Here is a 27,289-nt window from a genome sequence, read left to right as displayed (position 1 = left end):
TTTTCTGTTCTTTAAAAAAGAGTAAAGCATAACCCTCAAAATGAACACCAGCACCATTTCTAGCCAGTTTAAAGAGCAAGTTATGTAGCCTAGAAAAGGAAGTGCTACGCAATAAAATGCACTTGCTGGTAATCTGAGGCAGATTTACCTAAAGATTCTTACAAAGGAAAACCAGTTGAGCTGTTCAAGGAACTTAGAATTTCTCAGCATAGATTAATACACAGCAAAATGATTTGTAACTTCAGACTTCTGGAATGCTTCCAACACCAATAGTCTTAAACTGGTTACGTTCCAAATGTCGTATACCGTTTACCTTGAGTTTGACTCAGTCAGTTCAACACACGTATTTGAACACATCACTGACAGTCCTAAAGTAGGAAGGAACTATTCTAACTACTCACGGATAAAGCCCTTATACTTCTTGAAAAGCAAGTATGGACTGTTACCTAGTGCCTGAAGAGTTTTAGCAAAACCATATATTCTTTAGCAATGATACAACATGGCAAAAACTGGCAACAATATGCCAAGCACCGAATAGCAAAAGTCAAACTCGGTTAAGATGTTAAGACTTGAGGTTCAGCCAGGCGTTCCTGGGAACACAGGCAAACCCAGGCAATCTCCTTCTAAGAACGCGACTGAAATAAACTCTAGCTGGCAATCTCTGAGCTTGTCAACATGGGCTGAAATTTCTAGAAAAGTTGGCTGAACAAGAAACGTGACCCAAGCCAGGAAACATTCACCGCCGCCTTCCAAAGGGAAGGTAAAGACCGCACAGGATGCTACACGGTTCGTGGACTCGGTAGCACCGGGCCAGGAGGGTGTGGACTTGCCAGGCAAGGTCGGTTCCGCGCGGCCAGCGCCCCAGCCCTTTGCTCGTCATGGGCCACCCTGGGGTGCTGACTCCCGCGACCCGCGGCTCGCACAGCGCGCAGGCGCCCCTCCACCTCCGACTCCAGAGCCCTCAGCACCGCCAGCGTCGCCCCTCGCCCTCCCCACAACCCCGCGCGCGAGGCCACCGGGCGCCAGCAAGGACGGCGGTCGCCTCAACTAGTCCGTCCGCAGCCACCCAGTTATGTGCAGCCCAGAGCCTCCTGCGCTTGCTCCACTCCTCCCGGGAGAAACGCACCCCACCCCGTCCGCGACATCCCCGCCACTTGCCCAGGCCGGGCCCCCGCAGCCTTACCCCGACCCAACAAGCACAAGCCTAGAAATAGAAACTCCGAGCCCAGGCAACTGAGTGACGGATAGGCGGCAGCACGTTCACGACACTTTCACGATTGCCGTAAAGCGGTGGCTCGGCGAGGGCTGCTGCGCGTCTCCGAGCTGCTCGGGAGCGCGCCCCGGGGCTCCGCCCTGACTCCCGTAGCGGCCTGGGTCTGCATCCTGAGGCTGGAGCTGGCGGGTCCCGGACAGGAAAGGAAGACCTAGAGGTGGGTGGGGGAGAATGGCTGGCCTAGCCCCGAGCCGGGGTGTCTAGCTGGTGGCTGTGTCGAAAGATGACTCTCAAGGTTCAGGCGAGGGCGCCGCGCGAGCCCCCATCGCCGCGCGGGGCGCGCGCCTCACCTGGCCCCGTGAGAGCTTCACGGTGCACGGGACCCTTCTCGGGCCAGCTCCGGGAACCCACAGGTCGCGGTGGAGGACGACCAGGCTGAGGCCTCCGCGCCCCACTTTTTCTCTCTTTGGAACCTCTACCACCAGCGTGCCCCCAAGTGGTGCTTCGTGTCAAGCTTCGTGTCGCTTTTATTTGCCTTGTCCCAGGCACAGCTCAGCTCTTGTACTACCAGACTTGGGGGGGGGGGGGGGGAGTATAAGAGGGAGAAATAAAAAAAAGTATTAACAACACTCTGCTTTTGTTCAAGCAGCTAACGAAACCTTTGAGTGCCTTTTGTCATCCCTGAGCCCTTATTTCTAGCTGGTGGGGGCTGGGGAAGTTCGAAACTTGACCTTGGGTTTACACGGAGCTCTGTCTGCAGCCCTTGATTGTGATTCAGGGAGTGGCCCCCATCTGAAAGGAAATTACTAGTCCCAGGAATCCCGGCAGTCGCCATCCTTTGAACAACAGCGAAACAGGAGTAAGTTTTCCCAATTTTCATTTATAAAGAAGTACCCAAGTGCGACAAATTCAAAGTCTCATTCCTTGGCCGTGTAACTGGAGGCTTTAGGATTAGCCATTAGAAAATATTACATTTGTCAAGAGGCCATATTAGAGTTCAGGAAAGTTATGCTTTGTTTGGGACTTGATGGTCCTGTGTATCTCTGAAAACGAGCCCGGGCCCCCTGTTTGTTCACTTGGAACATCCAGAGTTTGCCTTTTTTATATTCTTTAGCTGTCGCCACTTAGATGGGACAACATAAAGAAGTTCATCTTATTACCAATGACTCTTTAATGTGAAAAATAATTTAACAGCATTTCTGATTCATGGATCTTCAAAGAAAGCAGAGAAGATGGGTGAGAGATGCAAAATGCTTCGTTAACATTTTAACTTCAAGTAATTTTAAAACTTTCTTTTTTGGTATTGGAAATTGAACTTAAGACCTCTTGTTTGCTTTGCGTGTCTTTAAAGGGATTCTTGACTGTTTCTTAAAATGTTTAACCTCTATAATTCTAATCTGCTTGGTCTGAAATTGCTCTCAGACTTTAGCTTATGGGGGTGAAGGCCATGGGCAATAGTAGTCTTCCTCACCCATCCTGTGCGTTTTAGTTTCTCAGTTGTCTCTGGCAGACTGTTACAGTATGTTAAGCCCTGCCTTGCCTCTAAACTGTCTATTTAAGCTGCTAGAATCTTAAAAGCCTACAAATACATCATACCTCGAAGAAATTTATGCCCAGCCATGTACTGGTAGTTACCACTACCAAATTTATAAATCATTATGGTATTTTATACTCATATTTCAAATGAGAATACTGTATCCAGAAATTAAGTTAAATTGCCTGAAATCCAGTAACTGGAAAGTCATAATTGTGGGGAAAAAAAAAAAAAACCACAGTGTGTTTAGGGGTTAGGGAAATATAAACAATAAGAAAATTGACTTCCTGCAATTAAAACATTTTCTTAATTATGTGAGTGAGATTAAAGATTTCAAGCATCAGCTCCATAAAGAAAGCATTTTGTTCATAATGCTGCATTCTAATGTTCAGGCCCCAGATACTGCTTATTGACTAAGAACTGTGCTACTTAAAACCATGTGGTTGAAATAATAACATATTTCCTTTGTACATAGATTTCAAGATTTGCGAAAGAAACAAGCTTGTGCCATTCTGAAGACAGAAAATTTGGGAACTCATAAAATAGGTAATTTATCTTTCACATTGTAAAAAGGAACAAGTATTGACTGACCACTTATAGTAGTTCCTAACATCTGTTATCTGACTTAGTATTTTAGCAAACCTCACTGAAACAGCTGTTCTTTTAGACTGCTTAACAAATAATACTGGCACTTCAGGATGGCTCAGCATGTAAGATAATCGCCAGCAAGTCTGAAGACCTGAGTTCAATCCCTTTGACACACGTAATAGAAGGAGAAAACATTCCTAAACAGTCCTGAAATTTATTCTCTGGCCACTTGGCATGTACCCCCTTACACACACACACACACACACACACACACACCGATACATAAATGTAGCTTTAAAGTATTTGACTACTTAAAAGCGACTACTCATTGCACCACCATTGTGTTAGTTCCTTCCCTTGTCACAGTAACTTTTACAATAACTATCTAGCATCGTCTGCTGAAACTTTTCCATGATAAGGAAACGTTCTGTACTTTTATTGTCTTGTTGCCAGCCACTAGACTGGCTCTGAGCATTTGGATTGTGATGAATGCAACAGAGGAACTGAAATTTGCAATTTTATTACATATTAGTTTAAATAGGTACATGTCCTTTTCTAGTACTGCATGCATAGTGCATTCTGTGCTCAAAATACCTCCACTTGTCACAGGAGAAGCTGCCTCAGATGAGTTTTGGGGCTTGCCCAATATCATATAGTTTTACTTTTTAAAAGGTGTTATATAGGGGAATAGTTAATTTGGAAATGCAGATTGAATGGTTTGTGGTGGAGGGGAGCAGTTCAACCAGAAATGGAGAATCTAAACAAGAGTGGGTACACTGGACAGTGAGCAGAAGGATGGAAGAAGGCATAAGTGACTTACAGAATAGAATTGTCATTATTTAGGGATAACGTGAGGATTTTGAAGAGAGCCTTCTCTGCATGAGTGACTGTGAAGTCCTAAGAATCTAAGAAATGATAATGCTGCTTATTGATATAAAAAATACAAGACCAGCTACTAGAGTTAAGATGATTTGATGTTCGTTTTTTGTTCATTCAGGCAGTATTAAGTGATGATGGATGATCCCTGTTCTTGCAATTGGTGAAGTGAATCGCTCATTCACTTCAGGTACCTTCCTAAACCTTTATACTATAGAAGTAAAGAACTAGAGAAGCGCAAGTTAGGTGCTTACTTGTCACGCAGAGAGATTGGCACAGGTTGTGTTTAGAAGACAGCTTTTCTGCTGTGTGTGTACATGTTTCTGTGTGTGCTGGTGCACATGCATGCATGTGGTTGTTGAGGACAGAGGACAATCTCAGCTGTCATACACCTTTTTAAAGAGAAAATGTCTCACTGGCCTGGAATGTGCCTTGTAGGTTAGGCTGACTAGTGAGCCCCAGGAATCCTGTCTTTTCCTCCTCTAAGCTATGCCCCACCTGGCTTTTATTTACATGGGTTTTGGCTTAAACTGAACTGTCTTTCCAGCCCTCTGCTGTGTTTTGAATATTAAGAAGGTTCTAAAAGAAGAAAAAAAACAACAGTAGAATAGGAAGGAAGCTATTCTACTAATAGTGGGATGAGCAAACTGTTTTGAGCATACCTTTTACCCAAACATCTAAAGTCTGAATAAATTATATTTTTTTTAAATGCAAAGCACATTTTCTATGAAAGAAAACGGAATTCTTCAACCAGGCATCACCAGCCAGAACTTGGAGATAAGACAGCAGGAGGGCTTTAAGTTCAAAGTACCTTAGACAGTAGTGTACTCAAGGCCAGCCAGAACTAAATGCCAAAACATTATGTTAACCAACCACACTTCCCAAATCAAGAAAAGGGAAATCCTCCAGGCTGAAAAATCAAACAAGAACCAAAGCAAGAGAGATAAACTAGCTGTTACCTTCTTTGGAAGCATTTGACTTCTAACAGAAAAAGAACAGTGAAGGGCAGGGAATAAAATTCTGTTTCCTACTGGGACAGGAATGGAGGATTCCCAGTTGGATCTCCTGGTGACACAATCCTCACAGCATCTTTACAGTTTATGAAATGGTATTGAGATCAGTGAGTAATATTTTCGTAAGATAGAGTGCAAATATTTCCTCTTAATTACATGACTCACGTCCTCGGAACTGCCTCCTCTCAAGTTCAGCCAGGATCTCTCTCCACACACTCTGAATGGAAGGCCAGAAAAATCTCTCCCTCTCGGCAGAGAGAGACCACTGAAGTTTGTCTGTTTTCTCCACACGTCTAGGCAGAGGAATAAAGATACCATCTGAGAAGTGGAAACTGTGTGACGCCTACCATCATTCATTCCAGGTTCCAGCCCACAGTCTACATGGTCTGAAAAACTAGAAGCCAAGGCATTAACTCAAAGTTGGCCCAGGTTAGTAACAAGTCCAAGTGCTTAGCAAACTCAAGGACAAACTCTCCGTGAATACTCCATTATTAATTTATCTTCCCCCCCCCCCCTCTCTCTCTCTCTCTCTCTCTCTCTCTCTCTCTCTCTCTGTGTGTGTGTGTGTGTGTACACATGCATGTTCCTTCCTGTTCTGCTATATCATGGTGCATATTTGAAGGTCAAAGAAAAACTTATAACAGTTCTCTCCTTCTGCCACATGCATTCTGGGACTCAAACTCAACATTAAATTCCTTAGAACTGGTCTTTAAAAACATTTTCCACTCATAACTCTTTCTCATCAGGGAAATTTTTACATTCTGTTGGGTATATAGATACATGAGCTAGGTAAGCAAATCAAACATTAATAATAAAGTCATAAAGAAATTTATTTTCAAACAGTCCTTTGGTATACATATAGTTTTACCATTCAAATGCTAATGTGACAAATTAACTTGTTTAGTTTTACATTAAATATTTGTACGAAATAGTTGACACTCTAGTGCTGTGTTTCTCAACTTGTGAGTCTCACCCTCTGTGGTGTCAAACAGCCGTTTCACAGGGGCGGCCTAAGAACATCAGAAAACTCAGATATTTGCATTATGATTCATAACAGCAGCGAAATTACAGTGAAGAAGTAGCAACAAAAATAATTTTATGGTTGGGGATCGCCCCAAAATGAGGAACTGTATGAAAGAGCTGAAGCATGAGGAAGGGTGAGAAGCACTGCTCTAGGGCAGAGGACACCCTCTGTGTTTGTGGGAACGGGTAGATTTGATTTTATCCTACTTACACTTGTTTAGGTATTACAGGGTGGCAGAAGTCCACTTAGGGCCGTTTCATTCGCTAGCAATTTTTTCCTAGTCCCAAACTGAAATCATTTAATGACTTTTGGTTTGTTTGTTTTGGCTCAGATCTGTTAATCTGAAATTTTTAAAATCAAATATTCTAACACATTTCAATCAAGATGTACTAACCAGATGCTACACACTGAGGAATGACAGAAAAGTATGAAAGTATTTGTTTTCTGTAATTAAACCATTATGCTTTTTAAAGAACAGAAAACTTTGTACTTATAGTAAACCCTGATCACTAGCGCACAGTAGCTTTGAATCAGAGCAATCTGTACCTCGTGGGATCAGAGCTGAAGCTGCGTGGAACTTGTGCAATGCAAGCCCAGGCAAAAACCCAGGTATTTCTGGGTTCGTTACCCTGCTGAATTTGGATTACTGCTCGATTGTTGTTTGTTCAGATAACCTTTTCCTGTTACCAGAGTTTTCATGATGCGTAGTTTAAGGATCTAGAGTTTAGAATGCTTTCAGATTTAAGATCACACAAATACAAGGTCATGGTTGGAAGCCATAAAACACATGAAAGGGATCTTGCAGGGTACTTCAGTTTGTAGAGCACCCAACATGCAGGGAACCCTGGGTTAGATTCTGGGTACTGCGTGATGGCACATGCCTATAATTCTGGCACCTAAGTGATGGAGACAAGATGATCATGGGTTCATAAGCCTTCTTGACTACATAGGGAGTTCTTAGCCAGTCTAGGATAAAAAAAAAAAAAAAAAAAAAAAAAAAAAAAGCAGGTCTTTCTCCTTTTGGAGTTTTATAGTTAATATTGCTTTCTCGTTTTATAGGGAGGTCTATGATCAATTTTTAGTTATTGATTTGAAGAAGTATAGTGTATGGTTTATTATTTCATACATAGGTTTGTCCAGTACCTTTTGTGTACATGATAGCCTTTGCTTGATTATATTGCCTTTTATCATTTACTAAATAAAGATTAGTTGACTTTGTCTAACAAAAGAGAGAGAGCCCGGGAAGGGGAGGTGGGAGAAAGAGAGACAAAGAAAGACAAATAACTATTTCAAAAAAATTATTGGAGATGATATGCTGTCACATTGGTTTCTAAAAGATCAAACTCTTAAGAAAAGCACCTGTAAGACTTGATAAAACTAACAAATAATAGAACTGGATTCCTACAGACTTGAGAGAAAAACTATTGGAAACAGGAATTAAAGTAGCAAGTAAGAGCTGACTAAGTAAATGTACCCATCAGAGTCATTCTCTCACAAACCTACTGTGGAAAATGCACACATAGGATGTTAGCAGGGAAATGCTAAGAAAAATTAATAGATAAATGACAATATTGATAGAACATTAAGGACTGCCAGGAAAGGGAAACTATCTTTGAGATTATGTCAGTTTAGAAAGGAAATCACTTGAATCAAGTTTATACTGGTAGCTTTTTGGAATAAAGGAAAAGAAACTTGCTTAGCAATGTAAATATACTTATTTTGCAACTAGTCATATGATTGAAGCAGATGACAAGTGGCAAGTGTCTGAGATTTCATTATTGGGAAAGTCAGTCTGAGACAAGGAAGTAGAAGATTGTGGACCCTTATTCAAACTTAAGGAAATTGAGTTGGTATTTACAAAGTTGATGGGAAATACTAAGAACAATTACTTTTAATTTTAATGTATTTAACTTTTAACAAATTTCTAAAAATTTAAGTAAATGAAGATATAATTTACATTCTTGACTTGCTTTTGCAAAAGATCTTCAGTCTAGAGTTTAAAAAGAAAATGGCATGTAGTATGTATTTAAGTAATTTTTTAAACCCTTCGTATAGGAACTGGAAATATAATAGTGTCTAAAACTGTTTCTTGTTCTCCTAAAACTGAAATTAACTGAGAAAAAGCAAACAAAATGTTAGTGTTTAGTGTGATCCATGTCCTTGTTGGTACAGGCTGCTGCTGGAAACAGCAAGGACTTTGAGTTGAAGCTAGACTTGAAAAACGTGTAGAGGTTAGAGCTGGAGAGATGACTAAGCAATTCAGAGCACTGGCTTCTCTTCCAGAGAAGAGGGTTTAGTTTCAATTCCCAGCACCCATATAGCAGCTTACAACCATCTAACTGTAACCCCAGCTCCAGGGAATCCAACATACACAGACATATCTGCAGACAGAAGACTCAAACATAGAATAATAAATAATAAAAATGTGTAGAAGAGGTGTGGGAGTGATGATAGCCTCAGGTAGGCAGTGTGCTCCTCTGTGGTGTGCCTGCAGGCGCTGAGCCCAGGCTTTCTATGGTTGTATTCTGCTGACATGCCAGGTCACTGAGCACCCTGGGGCCCAGGTGGCTCATTTTTGTGCCATCCATGGACATATTACTCACAGGCAGGTCCAGCAAGTAGTTCTCTCTGGGTGAGGAAGTAAAGAAAGGTTTCTTGAAATAGCAGAGCAGCTGTATCTCAGTCATGGTGGGAACTCTGCTGTCATGCAAATATTCCTCCACTTCCCCTTTACCATCAACTTAGCCTTTTGCAAGCTTTCTCCCTATCAACTTCCCAGTCCAGGCTACTGTAGATCACAGTGGAAGCCCTGGTGCTTGCCAGATTTACCAGCAGCATGCCTTCCTTGTCATTCTGTTTCTGGCTGCCATGCTCCACTCATTGGTCTTGATAAAGGAAACCTGAACTGTGATCAGGGGTAGCCCTATGCTGGTCTTGTCACCCTGGAATTCCTGCATTTTTGCATTGTGAAGCCCTACATCCTTTGCTGTTTGTCTTCTCTCTACTATCCATAGTCACAGGTCAAACTCTAGACTATCTTCTTGAGAAGCTGATATGGCTCAGTTGATAGATGACTCATCTAGTATACCTGAAGCCCCGGGTTTAGTCCTTAGGACCTCGTCACCCAGATGTGGTGTGGTATACACTTAGAATCCCAATAATGAGGTAGCCAGCCTGGAATGCTTGAGACCTGTGTCAGAGAGAGAGAGAGAGGCACACCGACACATATGTAGGCAGGTCGGCTGAGACAGATGTCGGAGAGTCACTGACCTCTAGATTTCAAAGATTTAGTTTCAACTTGGATGACAAAAGAAAAAAAAAACATGTTTGGCTCCAAACACCACATTTCTTGTTTACAATGAGGGCCTGGATGAGAGGGATGAGGTCCAGAAAACCTAACCAGGGAAACTATGGGTCTGCTGCAGAATGTACCACAAACTGGCAATCCCCATCTGTCCACTGTAGCTCAAGAGCCTCTCTCCCCATCTAGGTGTCTTCTGTCCTGCATTTATGCTGTGGATTACAGGCATCCTCCGTCACTTCTGTTCACCTGATTTGTCTCTTTTGGAATTTGAACTGGAACTGCATTACAGAGGCATGATTGATTAATGTATGAGAATCCTAATCCTCTCATCATGCCTCAGTCTTTCCTTCTAAGGTTGGCTAGAGGCTACACTGCCCAGCCAACTCATCAGTATATAAGACATTTGCCAGTCTAGAGATTACAGAGATTTCAGTAACTTTCTTTTCCCTAGGAAACAAAAGATCACATTCACTGATTTGACCAATTGTAGATTGAGAATATAAGGAGCGGGGGACCGGGGTGGGAGCCCAGCTGTATTATAGATGTAAGGATATTTTTATTATGTGAATAATACATTGTAACAACTATCTTATCAATATACATTATTATAATATAGACATGCCCTAAAGTGTATAGGGTATATGTAGGCTGTAGGCAAATCCTCTGTGTTTTAGATGAAGGACTTGAGCATTTTTGTAGTTTGGTATCAGTGAGGTACTGATGATGCAGAAGGGTAGCTTTATACTTAACAGCATCACAGGGTCCAGTTAGAAAATTACTCTAGGAATCTGGTGAAAGATGATAGTGGTTTATGTAGAGTTGTAGCAGTGACGATGGAGAGAGAAGGTAGACTGCGAAGAAATAATTGAAGAATCAGGATTGACACTGAAGTGGCATGAGGGGAGACTTGTAGGGCAAGAGTCCAGGTGTGGGGAGGGCGTGGCTAACAGCGAATAGAAAAGCTCATCCGTTACTGTTTCTCATTTGTCTCTTTTGCTGCAGACAACCTCTTTGAAATGTGGTGGTTTCAGCAAGGCCTCAGTTTCCTGCCGTCAGCACTTGTAATTTGGACATTTGCTACCTTTATCTTCTCATACATCACTGCGATAACACTCCACCATGTTGATCCTGCATTGCCTTACATCAGGTAGGTGGAACCCTGGCCATCCTTCAGGACTGGGATTGGAACACAGTCTAGGTAAGTGCCCCAGCACCATGCTGCTTTCGTAGTCTACATTGAATCTTGCCTTTCAAGTTTCATTTGAAAATTCAAATTTTTATGCTGCCATTGTAGCAAAGGGGAACATAAAATAGAACTTGCATTTGGTTCTCTCCATGCAATGGAGAAATACGGGAACAGTAGGGTGAGTCAATTAATAAATTCTAATCTCTCAGCAAGTTGTCTTTTAAATATGTGCTTGAACTTGCCTCAGAAACTAGAATTATAATTACTTTCCTCTTAAAAGTTAAAAGATGTTGCAAACATAGTAATATTGGGAAAATAAAGTAGTACTGGCAAGTATTTATTGATTCGTTGTGGGACAAGGTAATGTTCTGAGTACTCTTCATGCCTTAGGGAGTCAAATTCTTATACCATCCATCCATGTGACGTAGAGAAATTTATCCTCATTTAAGAAGAGAGGCTCTGTAGTCATCCTCTGTTACTGTAATATATATATGAGAAAAACAGTTTAAGGAGAAAAGGGTTGCTTTGTCTCCCAGTTGCCTGGGCAAGGCAAATGTCATGGCAATAGTACATAGGGAACAAAAGCAAAAGCAAGCAGGAAGGAGGTCAGAGCTTTGTGATTCCCTTTAAGTGTGTTCATCCCGTGACCTAAAGACCTCTTACTGGGCCTTACGTCTTAAAGGGCCCACCAGCTACTCATAATGCTTCCCTGGAGACTAAACGTTGAGCATATTTAATAGCTGATATATCAGAGAAGCAAAGTTCCTGGAAAGTATGTATTTGCTCAATGATATACAACTCAATTCAGTGATGGAACCAAGACTCGTACCTGTGGTTTTACTCCAGGGACTGTGTTCTTACTCTTCAAAACCTGCTGGTGAGATATTTCTGAAACAATAGGTTATCAATGTTATATTTTTGACATTTCAAAACTACTAACAATTTAATTATGGGTGTCGCATGTACTCTTCATAACCACTTTTAAATTTTATTCTTAAGAGTGTTTATTCTGAAATGTGTGTGTACCACATACATACTTGGTGCCAGCCAGGTAAGTGCTCCAAAGCCCTTGGAACTGGAGTTACAGAGGGTGGTAAGCAGCCATGTGAGTGCTGGAGACTGAGCCAGGTTCTTTGTCAGAGCAGCCAGTTAACAGCTGTGCTGCCTTTTAGCACCCTCACCCATCTTTTTAAAATAGAGAAGCAGCAAGCAGTTATCGCAGCAGATTTAACAAGATGATGTTGCTATAAGCAGGAAGTCTCTACGGCTGGCTAACTCAATCATTAAAAATGCTTGCAGTTACAGAGGACCCACGTTTGGTTCCCAGTGCCCACATAGAATAGCTCTCAGCTGCCTGCCACTCCAGTTTCAGGGGACTTGATGCCTTCTTCTGGCCCATACAGGCACACACACACACATAAAAATAAATTCAAAATGAGAAATTTTTTGAAAACTGAAGTGGAAGTTCCTTCTTCACTCCAGGAGTCCCCACTTGCCTTGGTAGCTTGCCTTCCAGAGTTTGTTTTATTGTTCATGTTTTAAAAAAATTCTTTCAGCCAGGCAGTGGTGGCGCACACCTTTAAACCCATCACTCAGAGGCAGAGGCAGAGGCAGAGAGGCAGAGAGGCAGAGGCAGAGGCAGGTGGATCTCTGTGAGTTTGAGGCCAACCTGATCTACAGAGCGAATTCCAGGACAGGCTCCAAAGCTACTGAGAAAGCCTGTCACAAAAAACCAAAAAAATTAATAAATAAAAAATAAAAAAAAATTCTTTCTCCCTTTTCTTCTTTTCCTTTTTTTTACTGGTAATATGTTTTTGTTTCGATTTTTTTTGTTGTTGTTGTTTTGCTTTTGTTTTTTTTGTTGATATTGTTTTTCTCTGTATTTTTCACTTTTAAAAGTATTAAGATGTTAACATGCCCCCTCTGGCTTTTAGAAATAAGCTGACACTAAAGACCCCATTGCATAACTTTACATACTGTATAAAATGTGTGGTATTGCTGGATAGATGAGAAAGTAAAAAGACTGATATAACTAGACATGTTTATGCATGCACAAAGAGATTGTGAGAAAAATAGTAATTATGAGTGTTTCTAAGATACTAAAGTTTAAAAATATTTTTATACGAAAAAGGTGCATTAAATAGGGAGAGAGGAAGAGCTGAAGGATTAAATGGGGTTGGGGTGGTGAAAATATCATCCCTAAGTACAGCTCAGCTGGCTCTTGTGTTTTTATCTAAATGATTCCACCTGGAATCCAGCTGAAGCCTTTGAAACATATCTTAGAGACTTTGAATCAATTGCTTTTTTTTAACCTTTGTCTGAATAGTACTTTTTATCCTGTGTTTGTTGCAATTGTTTTCATTTCCTCATTTATTTCTGATAGATAATCTTTCTAACACAGAAAACAGCAAACTTTAAAAAAATTATAAACAAGAAGGTTCATTTGAGCCATTAAAATGGTCAAGTTCTTATGCTTCCCGCCATGATGATAATACACTGAATCTCTGAACCTGTAAGCCAGCTCCAATTAAATCGTTTCCTTTTTAAGAGTTGTCATGGTCATTGTGTCTCTTCACAGCAGTAAAAGCCCCAACTATAAGACAATAACTGACGAATGGTGTTTAATTAGTATTTTTAATGATCGGTTAATAAACAGGTATTAATTGAAGTACAGGCAATCAACAGCAGATACAAAGAGACAAGAGCTATGAAAGGGCCAGTGCTGCTTACAGAACATTTCGGTGAAGCTGATAAATTGATATATTTATGTTCCTAATTTTGGATAATTGTAGAATGTACATTTAGCATATGGAAAGATAAGCTTTTTTTTTTTTAAAAAAATGGTTTCTACATGGAAATATACATCTATATGGAAATGAAAAAAATCTGAAATGATAGAAAAAGGGAAGGCAAATATTTATAAACTGAAATTATGTTCTCCTCATAAATATATGAGTCAAGTTCAGGAGCTTTTAAAGGATACAACGTTTTGAAATAGCCCTTGTTACATATGGTAGGATATTAGTGTATGAAGCCTTCATACTTTGTCTTTCAGTGATACTGGTACAGTACCTCCAGAAAGATGCCTCTTTGGAGTAATGCTAAATATTGCTGCCGTTTTAGGTAAGTAATGGAAGTAGGAGTGGTTTTAACACTCAAATGAATAGTCAAATTGTTGTTTTCTTCTTTAAAATTGTATCACTGCTTATTCTCTCATTATACTTGAGAATGTGTTACTACTAAATTATCGATTATATCTATGTTCCTAAAAAAGAAAGAAAACTTTTGGTTATATAGTAGTAAACCTTGCTGCCTAACAAGAAAAAAAAATCACAGGTAGAAAAGCCTAATTATAGAAATACACTTTGAAGAAATATTTATATGGTTATTTGACTTCTTATCTAAACAGAGGTTCCAAACACAGCGAAACATCCCTCAGGGCCTTTTTTTTTATTTTTTTATGATTTTTTTTGAGACAGAGTTTCTCTGTGTAACAGTTCTGACTCTTCTGGAGCTCGCTTTGTAGACCAGACCGGACTTGAACTCCCTGAGATCCACCTGTCTCTGCCTCTCAAGTGCTGGGATTAAAGGCGTGCACCACCAGCAGCCAGTGAAGATTTCTTGAACATCTCATGTTAAATCAAGAACTGTGGGTAAAACTGAGCACAACTAAATTCTTTTGTGAAAAACAGTTTAAAAGTTTAAGAGTAGAGATGGAATTATGTTTTCACTTTTGATTAATATTCTAATGCCACTGTAGTGAATTATATTCAGGCTCTTTTGTGAGCCAGATTTTTGTTAATTTAGTAAAATATTTTATAATCAATATTGTCGTTTAAAATAATTTCATCTGTCAATTCAATACATATTTGTTTGTATAAGAAAAGAAATTAGCACTGGCAAGATGGCTCAGGAGATAAAGGTATTTGCTGCTGAACATGACGACTTCGAGTTTGATCTCCAGAACCTACTGGGTGGGTGGAAAGAACAGCTCTCAAAGGCTGTCTAGTGATTACACACACATACACATTAAATAAGTAAATGAAAGTAAAAGAATATTGAAAAAATAGAAGTTAGAAAAAATATATCTTTTCTCTTCATACTTTTCAGAAACGTATCTACAAAGCATGTATCTGCCATGTTTATTATACTCCTGAGTTGTTTGGTAATAACTCTGCAGTGGAAAGTTTGATTTGGCCCTTTCTTGAATCATGAGCATGCAAAGCAGGCTCTGTTTTCTTGTGTAATTGATGGCTGGAATGAGGAGGAAAGCCCTTTGTTCTACCTATGCACGTCCCATCTGCATTCTGCTGTTGACTTTGATGCTGATCCCAAAAATATTATGGGTTTAATATAATAAGAATATCATGAGGGAATTTTTCCAGAATACATCACACTTATTATCTAAGTTTTATACTAAGTAATTTTAGGCATGAGGCCCAGGGAAGGCAAAAGGCTTGTTCAGGCACCCAGAGATTCAAGTCGTTCTATACTGTGTCTATAGAAGTTCTTTAAAATCTACAGCTGTTTTTGTGTCCTTCTTTCAAGTTAATGTCCAAAGCACAATCTGTGATTCTGGATAGCAGTTCAGCTTTGTGAACTCTTCTCTGGCGTTTTCTTACCCTGGTTACTCATTACTTCATTGTTTTTCAAATTCCCAGGTCTTGCTACCATGTATGTTCGTTACAAACAAGTTTATGCACTTAATCCTGAAGAGAACCTTATCATCAAATTCAACAAAGTTGGCCTTGTACTTGGGATACTGAGTTGTTTAGGACTCTGTCTTGTGGCAAATTTCCAGGTATGTTTTTTTTAACAAAACCAAAAAAAAATTTGGGTGTTTTCCCAGAATGCTTGGGTGTCTTTGGTAAAATGAAAGGCTGAGCTCTTTACTCGCATGCTGCTCCTGCCTCTTCGCCTAACAGAATTAAGCTGTTTTAGAAGCAGCTACTTTCAGTATTAGAGGAATCCACATTTAGTAATCTAGACAAACAAATTCTTAGAACTGTTCGTCAGTACAATCATGATAGTTACGAGACAGACATCGTTATACTTCGCAGGAGGTCACCTCAAGATCAGACGGAACTGATGGGCCTTATGTATTGCAGATCTAAACTTGGTGTTTTGTTTTCTGCGTTCACTCTCATTCAGGTCCCCGTGCCAGTCCTCTTGGCTTCGTCATTTTGAATCAGATTACTCTCTTTTGCTTATACCTCCTCCTTCAACTAGAGACACCTTGAACATTCTGACTTTTACTCCTGGCTTCCTTTCTGACCCCTTTATCCACAGACCTAGCATCACCCAAATATCCCCATGTTCCTCTTCTTCCTGATGTAAGGTTTGCCACTTAAAGTGGTGAACATTATCACCCACCTTTTATCACCCTTATAATTTCTTTTAGGAAGGGGGTGCTTGGAGGAGAGTTTAGCGTTATTTTGAATGATGACTTACTGATTTCCCTCTAAATATTTTTTAAATGCTCCTGCTTCTCGTTATTTTCATTTTTCCTTCCTTTCCTGCCAGTTCCCTTTGAAAGAATTGCTCATCTGTATTCACTCTTACATTACTCAATCTCCATTTAAAAAAAAAAAGTTTTCTGTTGTCTTGCTTAAAGCTCCAAAGAATTTACATTAAGAAAAAATAATTTAATAAACTCAGATATTTAATCTGATCCAAGGTCCACTCTAATCAGGTTCTCTAGCCTCATTTTTGTATCGCTGTGTTCTTAACGTTGCCACTGTATATCATGCTATCCCATTTTGTTGTTCCTTGAATAAAGCAGGTTTATTTAACTCCTTTACATAAGTATTTGACCTAAGTAAGTCTAGGCCTCAGTGTGGATCCCACTTTCCTAGGAAGTCGTTTTGTTGGATCCTACTGCAAATATTCTGGGTTTTCTCTTTGTATCCTCTAGTCTTGGAAAGCTCATCCTTTAAACTTCTTACTGGGGTCTAATTTCTTTTTCATTGGCAGTTGAAATAGTTCCCTATTTATTTGCTAGTATATTTCTCTTTAATTATTAGTGCAGTGGTTTTCGCGCCCCATCTGACTCCAGCACCTAGCACACTGCTTCGTGCATGCCAGCTCTCTTTAATTATTTTGGAACTTTTTGAGAAACCCTGAAGGTACTAAAAAGGTTGGGGGAAAGATCTTTTATCATTTGATAGCTTGTATTCAAGGGGAAGCCCAATAATTATTAGAATGTTGTATTTGAAAATACAATTTCATATAAATTGAATGCCTTTGAACAGGGTGTATATAATATTCAGCTGAACCCTGTCCCTCCTGTTTTCTTAGTCATTATGCTCCCTCTGTGCCTTTTCTACCAAAGGAAGTACAAGCACAGCCAACTAAAAAACCCAAAAAACAGTGATTCAACCAAAATTTGATTTAAAATTTGATTGTAGAAATTTGATATTGACAATTGTCACTTTTAAACAGATGGAAAATACGATGTTAGAAATTGAATGTAAGTAAATAAGGGGAAGACATTATAATTTATAATAATCCCTATGGAATAATCAGTACAAACTAATAATAATCCCTGTGGCATAATCAGTAACAAACTCGTGCCATGAAGGCCTTAAATTACATTTGAATTTAAACTCTCTTAGCCTGATATCCCTAGCTCTTTGCTTTTAACCTATTTGCTTTTTTCTATTATTACCATTTTATACCTTACTGTGGAATGCCTTTATTTCTGAAGTTTATTTTTGTGTACCTTCACTAGAATAGAATAAACTGGGAGGGCTGAGTGTCTTTTTCATTCATTTACATATTAATGACTTTTTTTTTTAGAATAAATTGTGTATATTTAATTCTTAATTAAGGTAAAATACATTTATTTTGAAACACACATACACATATGACCCAGAAAAAAAATCCACTCTTCTGTTACTAATCAACTGCCTGTATAGATTGCTAAGGTTGCTGTGAAGAGTGGAAACGTATGGATTATATTTGTATTTAGTATGTATTATGTCCATTCTGTGTCCCTTTAATCTCTAGGCAGTCAGAGTTTAAAGGATTTTCATACAAATTATGTCAAATGGCTCAGCTCCATTGTGTCTAACATGAAAATGGAGTGGTATCTTAAAATCCCTACAGCCTCACCGGTCATATTAATGACTTTTAAAAATATTTGACACTTAATAGAACCTAATAAAAATGTTAAATAAGTTATAAAAAGAAAACATGGATACTTGTTGCCATTTTCATTGTTGGTAAGTAAAGTCATCAGGTTTCACTATAATCTTCCAGTACTTCGGGGAAGTGATTTTGGAATCCGCAGAGCTTCTCCACCCAGTGAACGCTCTATTGAATTATCTGGCTTGTGCTTTAAAAGGATATATTGTTGATGTGTCTGAGTTCCTCTGGTTGACTGACGAATTTTTTTCTGCTTCTCAGAAATCAACACTATTTGTTGTACATGTATGTGGAGCTGTGCTTGCCTTTAGTATGGGTTCATTGTACATGTTTGTTCAAACCATCCTTTCCTACCAAATGCAACCTAAAATCCACAGCAAACAAGTCTTCTGGATCAGACTCCTGTTGGTTATCTGGTGTGGAGTAAGTGCACTAAGCAGTATCCTTTGTTATAAAGTGTGGTTTACTGTTCAAAGAGAATAGGAGGACAGAACAAGGGAGTAAGATAGGTACAATGTAAGTACAAGTTTGTTAATTTTAATATTTTTAGATTATTTTATGTGGATGGGTGTTTTGCCTTCATATATGCATGCGCACCATGTGCATACCTAGTAGTCTCTAGTATCAGAAGAGCGTGTCAGATACTGTGGAGTTGAACATATGGATGGATGTTTGCGACATACTAATGTGGGTGCTGGGAGTCAAATCTTGGTCCTCTGCAAGAGCAACATGTGCTTTTAACTGGTGAGACAGTACTTACTCCGGCACCTCCACCCCGTCCATTTAAAGTCACTCTAAGCTAAAGAATGTTGTGCAGTTGTACATGAAATTCAGACTGAAATTAAGTAATTGACCAGGAACAAAAATATTGTTTGGTATAGTCATACTTGAGAGAAATCAAGGAAGAGTTAGTATGCTCACTACAGAAAATTATTCAGTGAAAATTTATGGTGGAGCTGCTAGTTTTTGATCAGAAAGGAAAGGCTATGATGATGTAAACTATTTTCTGAGGGCCCAGTGAGTAGATCTTTATTTTTAATACTGCCATGTGACACTAAATCTTTAAAGAAATAGGATTAGACCATAGCAACAAATGTGTCAGCTAGCCTTTAATGTGGTTTTTGTTTTGTTCTGTTTATGGTTAGGATTTACAAATTTAAACCTTCGGCCCTCTGAGATTCTTCCTTGACTTTTTTATAGTGCTGACTTGCTCATCAATTTTGTACAGTAGTGATTTTGGTGCTGATATAGTACAGAAACTACACTGGAACCCTGAGGACAAAGTAAGAGCTTAATATAAAATGTTAATATAAAATAATATAGAAAGTGTGTGTGTGTAATTTTTTTTAAGGATTAATTTTAAATTTATATTTATGTGTATCTGTATGTCATGTATGCATGGATGCCTGCATTGGATTCCTTGGAGCTATATTTCATGCAAATATGAACTGCCCAACATGGGAGCTGGGAACCAAACTTGGTTCCTCTGGAAGAGCAGCAAGCACTCTTAACTGTTGAGCCCTCTCAACACTATATCATATATGTTAAAGTTAGTGTACAAACTCTAAAATAAGATCTTACGAAAGTTTATAGTAAGTATTCTTGAAATTTTCCTAGTGTGAGTTTATGAGTTTTATAAAGATACAGGTACACTCATGTATACTCCTGCACACTCTGAATGTGCCTGTGTGTGTATGACGCGTACTCCTGAAAGCGAGAGGATAATCTTGGGTGTCATTCCTCGGGTGCTATCCAACTTGTTTTTTGGGACAGAATCTCTCACTGGCCTAGAGTTTGCTGATGTTGCCATGCTGTTTGGCTACCATGCTCCAGCAAGCTGCCTAGTTCCACCTCCCAGTTCTAGGGTCAGAAGCATGGACCATTACGCTGACTTTTTTGTGTGGTTCTGGAGAGAGAATGAAGATCCTCATGTTGGCACAACAAGCACTACCAACTGAGCATTTCCCCAGGCTCCCTCCATGTATACTTTTAAAGGATTTATAGTGTTGGAGGTCAAACAAGGGTCTTGTACAAACTAGGCACAACTTGTTTTCTTGTTTTTGAGGGATATATTTTAATTTCACTCTCTGGTCTGGCTGACTATAAATTTGTGATCTTCCTTTAGCCTCCTAAGTGTAAGGATTGCATATATTGACTTATGAGTCTTATGGCTCAAGGGAAAGAAGTAACTCCTCAGTTGTACAGTGTGGACTCTGTTTTGTCTTGGTTACTGAGTGGAAACTAACATTTGTTCTCAGTGAAACTCAGACATCTAGCATGGTTTAGGAGGTGTATTCCAAATAGGTACTGCAGTTCTCAAAACTCAAAGGTTGATTATCGACGGAAGATTGGGCTATAAGAATTTGATGTTGCTTAATTTGAGAAATACTATAGAGTCTTTGAATGAAACATCACAGAACTGCCCTGCTTTCCCCCTTTGACTCAGGGTTATGTGCTTCACATGGTCACCACTGCAGCAGAATGGTCTATGTCATTTTCCTTCTTTGGATTTTTCCTGACTTACATTCGTGATTTCCAGGTAAGAAAATAGTTTCAATTTCATTCAGTAAGACTTCATGTGGAATGCCAGAATATTTCATTGGCAGATTCCCTGTCCTTTTTGAAAATTAGCTGTTTAAAACTTGGCTTGAAAGACAGTGATACATGAAGAGTAACTTGTGGTGAAATTATTTCTGGGTTCGAGGAAGTAGTGTATTGCAAGCAGATTTCAGCCTTGATAATGGAATTACAACGCATATCTGAAGAAATTTTTGATAGACTTCTATAATCTGTGTGCATTCACATAGGCCCAGGCCTAACACATAGTTTTACAAAACACTATGAAAGCAAAACAAGAAACTTACTGAGGCCAGAAAGTGATTTTCCCGTTTCTCTTGGTGCTCAGGATGATGATGCCTGTGGCAGTGATTTCTGTTCCCCATTAGATTAGTTTTTATCTCACTGCATGAGGGAGTCTTTGAAGCACAAAATGATACTGATAAGGACCAAACTTCTCTATATAATTTTTTTTTTTCTGTTTCAGAAAATTACTTTACGGGTGGAAGCCAATTTACATGGATTAACCCTCTATGACACTGCTCCTTGTCCTGTTACCAATGAAAGAACACCACTGCTTTCCAGAGACTTTTAATGAAGGGGTAAAATACTTCTGTGATAATTATGATTCTCAGGGATTTGAGAAAGACGCAGAAAAGTTGCTTATTATACTCTGAAAATTTGAATCAGTTAATCAAGGCTGACAGTGACATTAATGAACGATAATAATCAAGAGATGTGTAATGAGCCAACTGATCAGTTTTCTTAAAGGATGTCATTTAGATTATCTAAAAATATTTATGCCTAGACTTTTTAATCTCAGAAAATAAAACCAAAGGATAATACCATAGTAGTGTTTGCTACTTTATTGAAGAAAAACAGATTGAAATACACCAACTTGTTTGTATCACTGGCCTTAAATATTTTGTAAGTCATTTTAAAACCATCTTTTGTTAGGAGCACTTTTATGAGAGACATTTTCTATGACCCATAATAATCAGCATTGATTAGCAGACATTTAGAATCAGGGTTTGAAACTGATTGTATTTAATTTATTAACACATTTCTTAGAGTGCTTAAAAATGTGTTATCATTGTTGTGGAATCCCCGCCTGGGAATAGGAGATGGCCTGAGTTCTTCTGAGTTCTAAGATGGCTTAAATTTTGCACACACAAAAAAAAAATCAGTGGATATTTATTTGATTCTGGATACATGAGTACTAACAGATCTATCATACATGCTTGCAATAATTTCATAGATCTGGTCTCTGAGATTATACTTTTAATAGTGAAAGAGATATTTGTTACAAGTATGCTACCATCTTGTTCTTTATAAAAGTAAAGGTTAACAACTGATGACAACCTGAATTTTATATGTGGGACCCACATAATGGAAAGAAAAGACTCCTACCAATTATTCTCTGACCTCCATATGTGTATGCACATGCACAATACATAAATGTGAAAATAGATAACAAATTATTGATGTTCCTAAATAAGATTGTAATGTCTGTAGACAAAAGTAGATAGGATTAATAACAAATAAAAGTTACTCTACACTACAGTTAGGAGCTTCTTTGCTTTTTATTTATAGAAAATTTCATTACTTGTAAAAGTAGTTTTGAGTAGATAATTAACCTTTTTACTGGAATTTGATCTTTTTAGAATATAGATCTGAAGAAGAGACCAAACTCCAAAATTAAAACCTAACTATAAAATAATAGTAATATTCGAACTTTTTTTCTCCTGTCATGCAAATGATTGTAAAGTTTTTACTTAGATTTCTCTATAGGTAAAGGACAGTTTCTAGATCCCCATTAAGATTAAAAGGGAGAAAATAGTTGACCTAGAAAATGCTTGTAGTCTATCTGGTTTGTAAAAAAATCACATGGTTTATATTTTTAGAAGAGATGGTACTGAGACCAGAAGAAAAGATGGTGAGGAAAAGTTTTTTTTTTTTTTTTTTTTTTTTTTTTGATTTTTCGAGACAGGGTTTCTCCGTAGCTTTTGGTTCCTGTCCTGGAACTAGCTCTTGTAGGAAAAGTTTTAAATGTATCAAGGAAACTGTTTATGTGGTGGAACTGTAGACTTCAATTATAAGTTGTTAAGTACAAAAATGAGTAACTATTTTTGAAGAAATTTCTTAGACTAATGGAGAAATGGAGTATTTGCCTGTGCCATGCAACAGTGAACAAGGGAGACATTTCAGTAAACATTGATTGATTGACCGTTGCTACTACTAGAACAAATTGCACACAAATCATGAAAAGCTATTAATAAAAAACCATACTGTAACCACACATGGAAAGTGTCTTTTCCTGTGGTATCTCTCTACTACCAAGTCAGTTTATGAAGTTTCCTTGGTATGTTGAGCCGGAGAGTGATGGAGTGAAAATTCGTGAGGGTAAATGTGGTAAATGTGGGGAAGGCAAAGAGAAAAACAGGCTTGTTAGCATTACCCTTAGAGAGACAGTTCAGGCAAGAAAGAAATTGTTCTAAGGTGAATTGTTACTAGTTTGATAGTATTTAAATTCTACTAGTTAACATTTACCCTTTGAAGTAACAAAGACTGAAAACATGAATAGGTTTAAAAAAGGAATTATGAACCAAGAGATGTGGGGTATTGTCCCCTAACCTTAAGGCTGAAGTGATGATAGGCAGTGGCTCTCTTCCTCAGTATATCATCCCTGCTAGTACTGCCAAATACAAGTATGGATTAACAGATAAGAAAGGTATTTTTCTTTTATCCCCCCTTTTTTTGTTTGTGGGGGATTTCAGGTGTTTAGCTTTCCAATTAGGAAATCTTAAAGTAATAAACTTGGCAGGTATTGAGAGTGAAAACTCTTATTTCCTTTTTGTCTTAGATACACAAACTATATTCTGTAGCTACCTCAATTTTATGTAGGCATGGGATTGTACTATAGAAATGTTAATGTATTTTATATTTAGAATTTAAAAATCTGGGATTCTCTTTCCTTGTGTTTTGTGTCTGTTGAATATTGTTGGGAACACTGTAAAATATGACAGAATCAAAAGGTAGAAGTAGCCTAAGCTGCTTTACTTTTTTAAAAAACTTTCTTATGTTATGTAATTGCATCATTTCTCCCTTCCCTTTCATCATTCCAGACCATGCCATATACCCTTCCATGCTTTCTTTCAAGTTCATGACCTCTTTTGCCCATTGTTTTATAAGCCCGAGTGTGTGCACTTGTAAATGTGTATGTGTGTGTGGATAGGTATAAATCTGTAAGTATAACTTGCTCTGTTTGTATAATATTATTTTTATGTGTCTTTTCAGGGCTGACCATTTGGTATTGGATAGCCAGTAAATGTGCTCTTCTCTAGGGAAGACCATTTTTCCCTTTCTCAGCAAATTTCCTTTTGATCAAACTTGATATTTAGTACATTAATATTTATAATAAGGCCTTGTATATTTCTGGAATAGTGTCATATAGATATTTCATCAATGTATAAATAGATACTTTTCTTATCTCTTCTACAGTGACCAGTACAGGCTTACTGCAAACTGAAAGGTCAGGAAATATTGCCTTATAAAGTACCATGGAACTTTTATCATGTACATTTTGCCACTTTGCAGGATATCCTGGTTTATTATGAAGGACATAATATAGAGCAGAGCTAAAACAAAGAAAAAAAACCTGAGACTTTTTTGAGACAGAGTCTGTGTGTGTTCCAGCTTGTTCTTAACTCATGGTGTAGCCTAGGCTAGACTCAGACCCAGGGTTTCCTTAGTCTCCCAAGTGATAGGGTTATTGGCTTGTACTACCATGCTTGTCTGTTAAGGTTTTTTAAGCACCTGTTTCAAACCTAAGGCTTGTTAATTGACTTAAGAAGAAAAGAGAAAATGAAAACAAAAATGTCCTGAGGTACTTAAAGCTAAAGACACCAATGGAATACAAAGAAAACCCCCCAGGTATCCTAAATTTTGCAGTCATGATATAATGCACAGAGAAATCTCTTGTTTAGAAAACTGACAGGTCACCTGAAAACCACAAAGATTCCAGAGTCTCCCCAGTGCACAAAGAGAGCCCATAGGAATAAAATGGTAGTCATAGAAGCCCATAGTAGTCATCACGGAATAAGGTGAGTCCATCTCTAGCAGGAGGCCAACTCCTCTGCAACTGCAGTCAGATTGCTTCTGATCCCACACATTGAAGCCTGACAATGGAATTGGTCTTTTTTATACTTCTGTCATTTGTAGAAAATATCTGACACAACGTTTAAAAAAGAATGCAAGGCGTAAAAGAACAGAAAACATTGATCTAAAGAGGAATCTGAGTAGAAGCAAACTATTAGAGACTAATAACTGTGGTAAAATGTTGAGGGAAGTAAATATGAAGACTCAAAATTGTAGTAAAGACTTGGAAAATTCAAGTGCAGTTCTAGAACCGAATTCCACAGTTGGTAAGTTTTGTTTTACTAGTATGAGTCACTTGATGAAGTTTTGTATCATCTCACCTGGCATATAAATCATCCCCTTGTTCCTGAATCATATTGTATATTTTACCTTTAGTGGATGTCCTGTTTGTCAAATGCAAACCTTGTGATTGAGGTGCCCTTTCTTTACTGGATGTGGCTCAAAACCACAAGTGCAGTAGTGATATCAATTTAGATATGTTAAGGAAAAGCCACAAATTAAGTCCTTTATGTAACAACATGAATGTTCATGACTTAATGCAGAAAGAAAAAATGATATGGTGAGGTTAGTAGGAATAAGTCTAGTCACAATATTGTAAAAGAAATCTTGCTAGTTTTGCTTTTACTTCAGTAGCTAAAGTAAAAAGTAGACGAGGCTGTAAATTTGTGTACATACTATATAACAGTATATATAAGGTTCAGAATTATTTTCAGATATCCAGTGGAGATCTTGGAATATATCCCTAAAAAATGAGAATAGTTACTAATTAAAAGGCAAAGGTGGCTTTTATTTTATTCTTTTGTGTTTTCCTTTATTTTAAACTTTTGTTTTCAAATAATTATGTACCCTGTAGAAAGTTGCCAAGCAGTGTAAAATCCCATTTACTTTTACCTAATTTTTTCCCAGTTGTAATTTTTTTAATTTATTAGATTTAAAAAAAAATACCAATCCAAATACCCATTTTCTTCCCTCCCATTTCCTCCAAATTCCCTCCCACTCCACCCCATCTAATCCTAAGAGAGGGTAAAGTGCTTTGCTTTGTGGCCGGTCCAAGACCCTCCCTACCGTATCTAGGCTGAGCAAGGTATACATCCAAAGAGAATTGGATCCCCAAAAGCCAGAACATGCAGTAGAGATAAATTCCAGTGCCACTGCCAGTTGTCCCTTAGTCTGCCCCAGCCATACAACTGTCAACCACATTGAGAAAGACAAGTGTGGTCCTATACTTGTTCCTTCCTGGTCCAGCTGGAATTGGTGAGCTCCCATTAGCTCAGGTAAACTGTTTGAATGGATGAACCCTTTATGGTCTTGACTGCTTTGCTCATATTCTCATTCCTTCCACTCTTCAACTGGACGTTGGGAGCTCAGTCCAGTGCTCCAGTGTGGGTCTCTGCTTCTGTTTCCATCTGTTTTTGAATAAAGGTTCTATGGTGATATTTAAGATAATCATCAGTCTGACTACAGGGCAAGGCCATTTCAGGCACCCACTCCTTTATTGCTTAGGGTCTTAGCTGGGGTCATCCTTTTGGATTCCTAGGAATTTTTCTAGAGCCAGATTTCTTGCTAACCCTATAATGGCTCCCTCAATCAAGATATCTCTTTCTTTGCTCTCATATCTGTCCTTCCTTCATCTTGACTCTTCCATTCCTTCAAGTTCTCTTCACCTCTCTTTCTCCCCTACTCTTCCTCTTCTACCCTTCCTTCTACCCCGCACCTGATGCTCCCAATTTTGTCACGTGATCTTGTCTGTTTCCAGTTTCCAGGTGATTCTGTATACGTTTTTCTTTGGGTTCACCTTATTACTTAGGTTCTCTAGGATTATAAAATACAAGCTCAATGTCCTTTGTTTATAGTTAGTATCCACTTATGAATGAGTACATACCATATTCATTTGGGGGGTCTGGGTTACCTCACTCAGGATAGTGTTTTCTAATTCCATCAGTTTGCTTGCAAAATGCAAGATGTCATTGGTTTTATACTGTTGGGTAGTACTTTAATGTATAAATGTGTTACACTTTTCTCTATCTATTCTTCAGTTGAATGCTGACTGAGGTTTGTATTTGGATTTTACTCTTTCTATTGAGATTTGCAATTATCTACAATGATGCCAAACAGTGGTGGTGCACACCTTTAATCCCAGCACTCAGGAGGTAGAGGCAGGCAGATCTCTGTGAGTTTGAGGCCAACTTGGTCTACAAGAGTTAGTTCCAGGACAGGCTCCAAAGCCACAGAGAAACCCTGTCTCGAAAAACAAGACAAAACAAACAAACAAAACAATTATCTTCAATGACTGGACCTATTTATACTCTCTGTTCTGTTTCTTTGCTTAATCAAAAGCCATATTGTCTTTCTTTATGTCATATATCTTTAATATTTATGTTGGTAATGGTAGACAGATCTCACTGTGGTCCAGGCCAGCCTGGTCTACGTAGCAAGATCTTGTCTTGATAGGAAAAAAAAATTACAATTACCAACAAAAACAGCAAAAAGAGCTAGGATTTCAGTTGTGTCTCCACCATGACTACTTCTATTTGTTTTCACTTTTGTTTTTATATTTAGTAGTTTTGAGACAGGATCTTGTTGTTTATGTGTTGCCTGTAACTCAGTGTATCCTATGCTGACCACCCCTCTTCCAGCACTATAGTGACCATGAACAGCTTTTACAAGGGTGCCAAGGCTCTTTATGCTTGT

The 27,289-nt window shown here is 38.5% G+C and overlaps 2 protein-coding genes across 8 annotated transcripts in view; one reads left to right on the top strand and one right to left on the bottom strand.

Annotated features, from left to right (window-relative positions):
- Nucleotides 1-1,755, bottom strand: part of LOC121443507 (choline/ethanolaminephosphotransferase 1) — a 41,305-nt gene extending 39,550 nt beyond the window's left edge. For 2 of the 3 annotated variants that reach the window (XM_041645382.1, XM_041645296.1), the window contains exon 1: nucleotides 1,184-1,299. The gene's annotated coding sequence lies outside the window, so the exon portion shown is untranslated. Of the gene's footprint in view, nucleotides 1-1,183; nucleotides 1,300-1,563 lie in introns of those variants that run through there. The other variant, XM_041645506.1, reaches the window with a different exon arrangement.
- Nucleotides 1,295-22,741, top strand: LOC121443768 (DNA damage-regulated autophagy modulator protein 2). 5 transcript variants are annotated; one of them, XM_041645622.1, is made up of 12 exons: nucleotides 1,295-1,430; nucleotides 1,974-2,072; nucleotides 2,328-2,449; nucleotides 3,223-3,293; nucleotides 5,522-5,653; nucleotides 10,555-10,699; nucleotides 13,794-13,861; nucleotides 15,400-15,539; nucleotides 18,146-18,323; nucleotides 19,085-19,167; nucleotides 20,331-20,423; nucleotides 20,928-22,741. In XM_041645622.1, the coding sequence occupies exons 6-12, from the start codon at nucleotides 10,569-10,571 to the stop codon at nucleotides 21,033-21,035; spliced, it is 801 nt and encodes a 266-aa protein (XP_041501556.1). In that variant the 5' UTR covers nucleotides 1,295-1,430; nucleotides 1,974-2,072; nucleotides 2,328-2,449; nucleotides 3,223-3,293; nucleotides 5,522-5,653; nucleotides 10,555-10,568; the 3' UTR covers nucleotides 21,036-22,741. The 5 variants fall into 5 exon arrangements, with proteins under 5 accessions (XP_041501556.1, XP_041501517.1, XP_041501626.1 ...); XM_041645583.1 differs by having other exon boundaries at nucleotides 2,328-2,489; XM_041645692.1 differs by lacking the exon at nucleotides 2,328-2,449.
- The last annotated feature ends 4,548 nt before the right edge of the window (nucleotides 22,742-27,289 follow it).

This window comes from Microtus oregoni, unplaced genomic scaffold (genome assembly GCF_018167655.1).
Source record: "Microtus oregoni isolate MIOR12 unplaced genomic scaffold, Mior012 000000F_ref0000247, whole genome shotgun sequence".
In the NCBI taxonomy this organism is placed as follows: domain Eukaryota; kingdom Metazoa; phylum Chordata; class Mammalia; order Rodentia; family Cricetidae; genus Microtus; species Microtus oregoni.
The sequence above is the reverse complement of the archived record's forward strand: the minus strand, read 5'-3'. Positions and strand labels throughout refer to the sequence as shown.

Excerpts from the sequence above, each read along its gene's own strand:
- LOC121443768 (XM_041645692.1), top strand. The coding sequence starts at position 10,569 with ATGTGGTGGTTTCAGCAAGGCCTCAGTTTCCTGCCGTCAGCACTTGTA. Across the intron at positions 10,700-13,793 it reads CCTGCATTGCCTTACATCAG|TGATACTGGTACAGTACCTC; the intron begins GTAGGTGGAACC and ends TTTGTCTTTCAG. Across the intron at positions 15,540-18,145 it reads GTCTTGTGGCAAATTTCCAG|AAATCAACACTATTTGTTGT; the intron begins GTATGTTTTTTT and ends TCTGCTTCTCAG.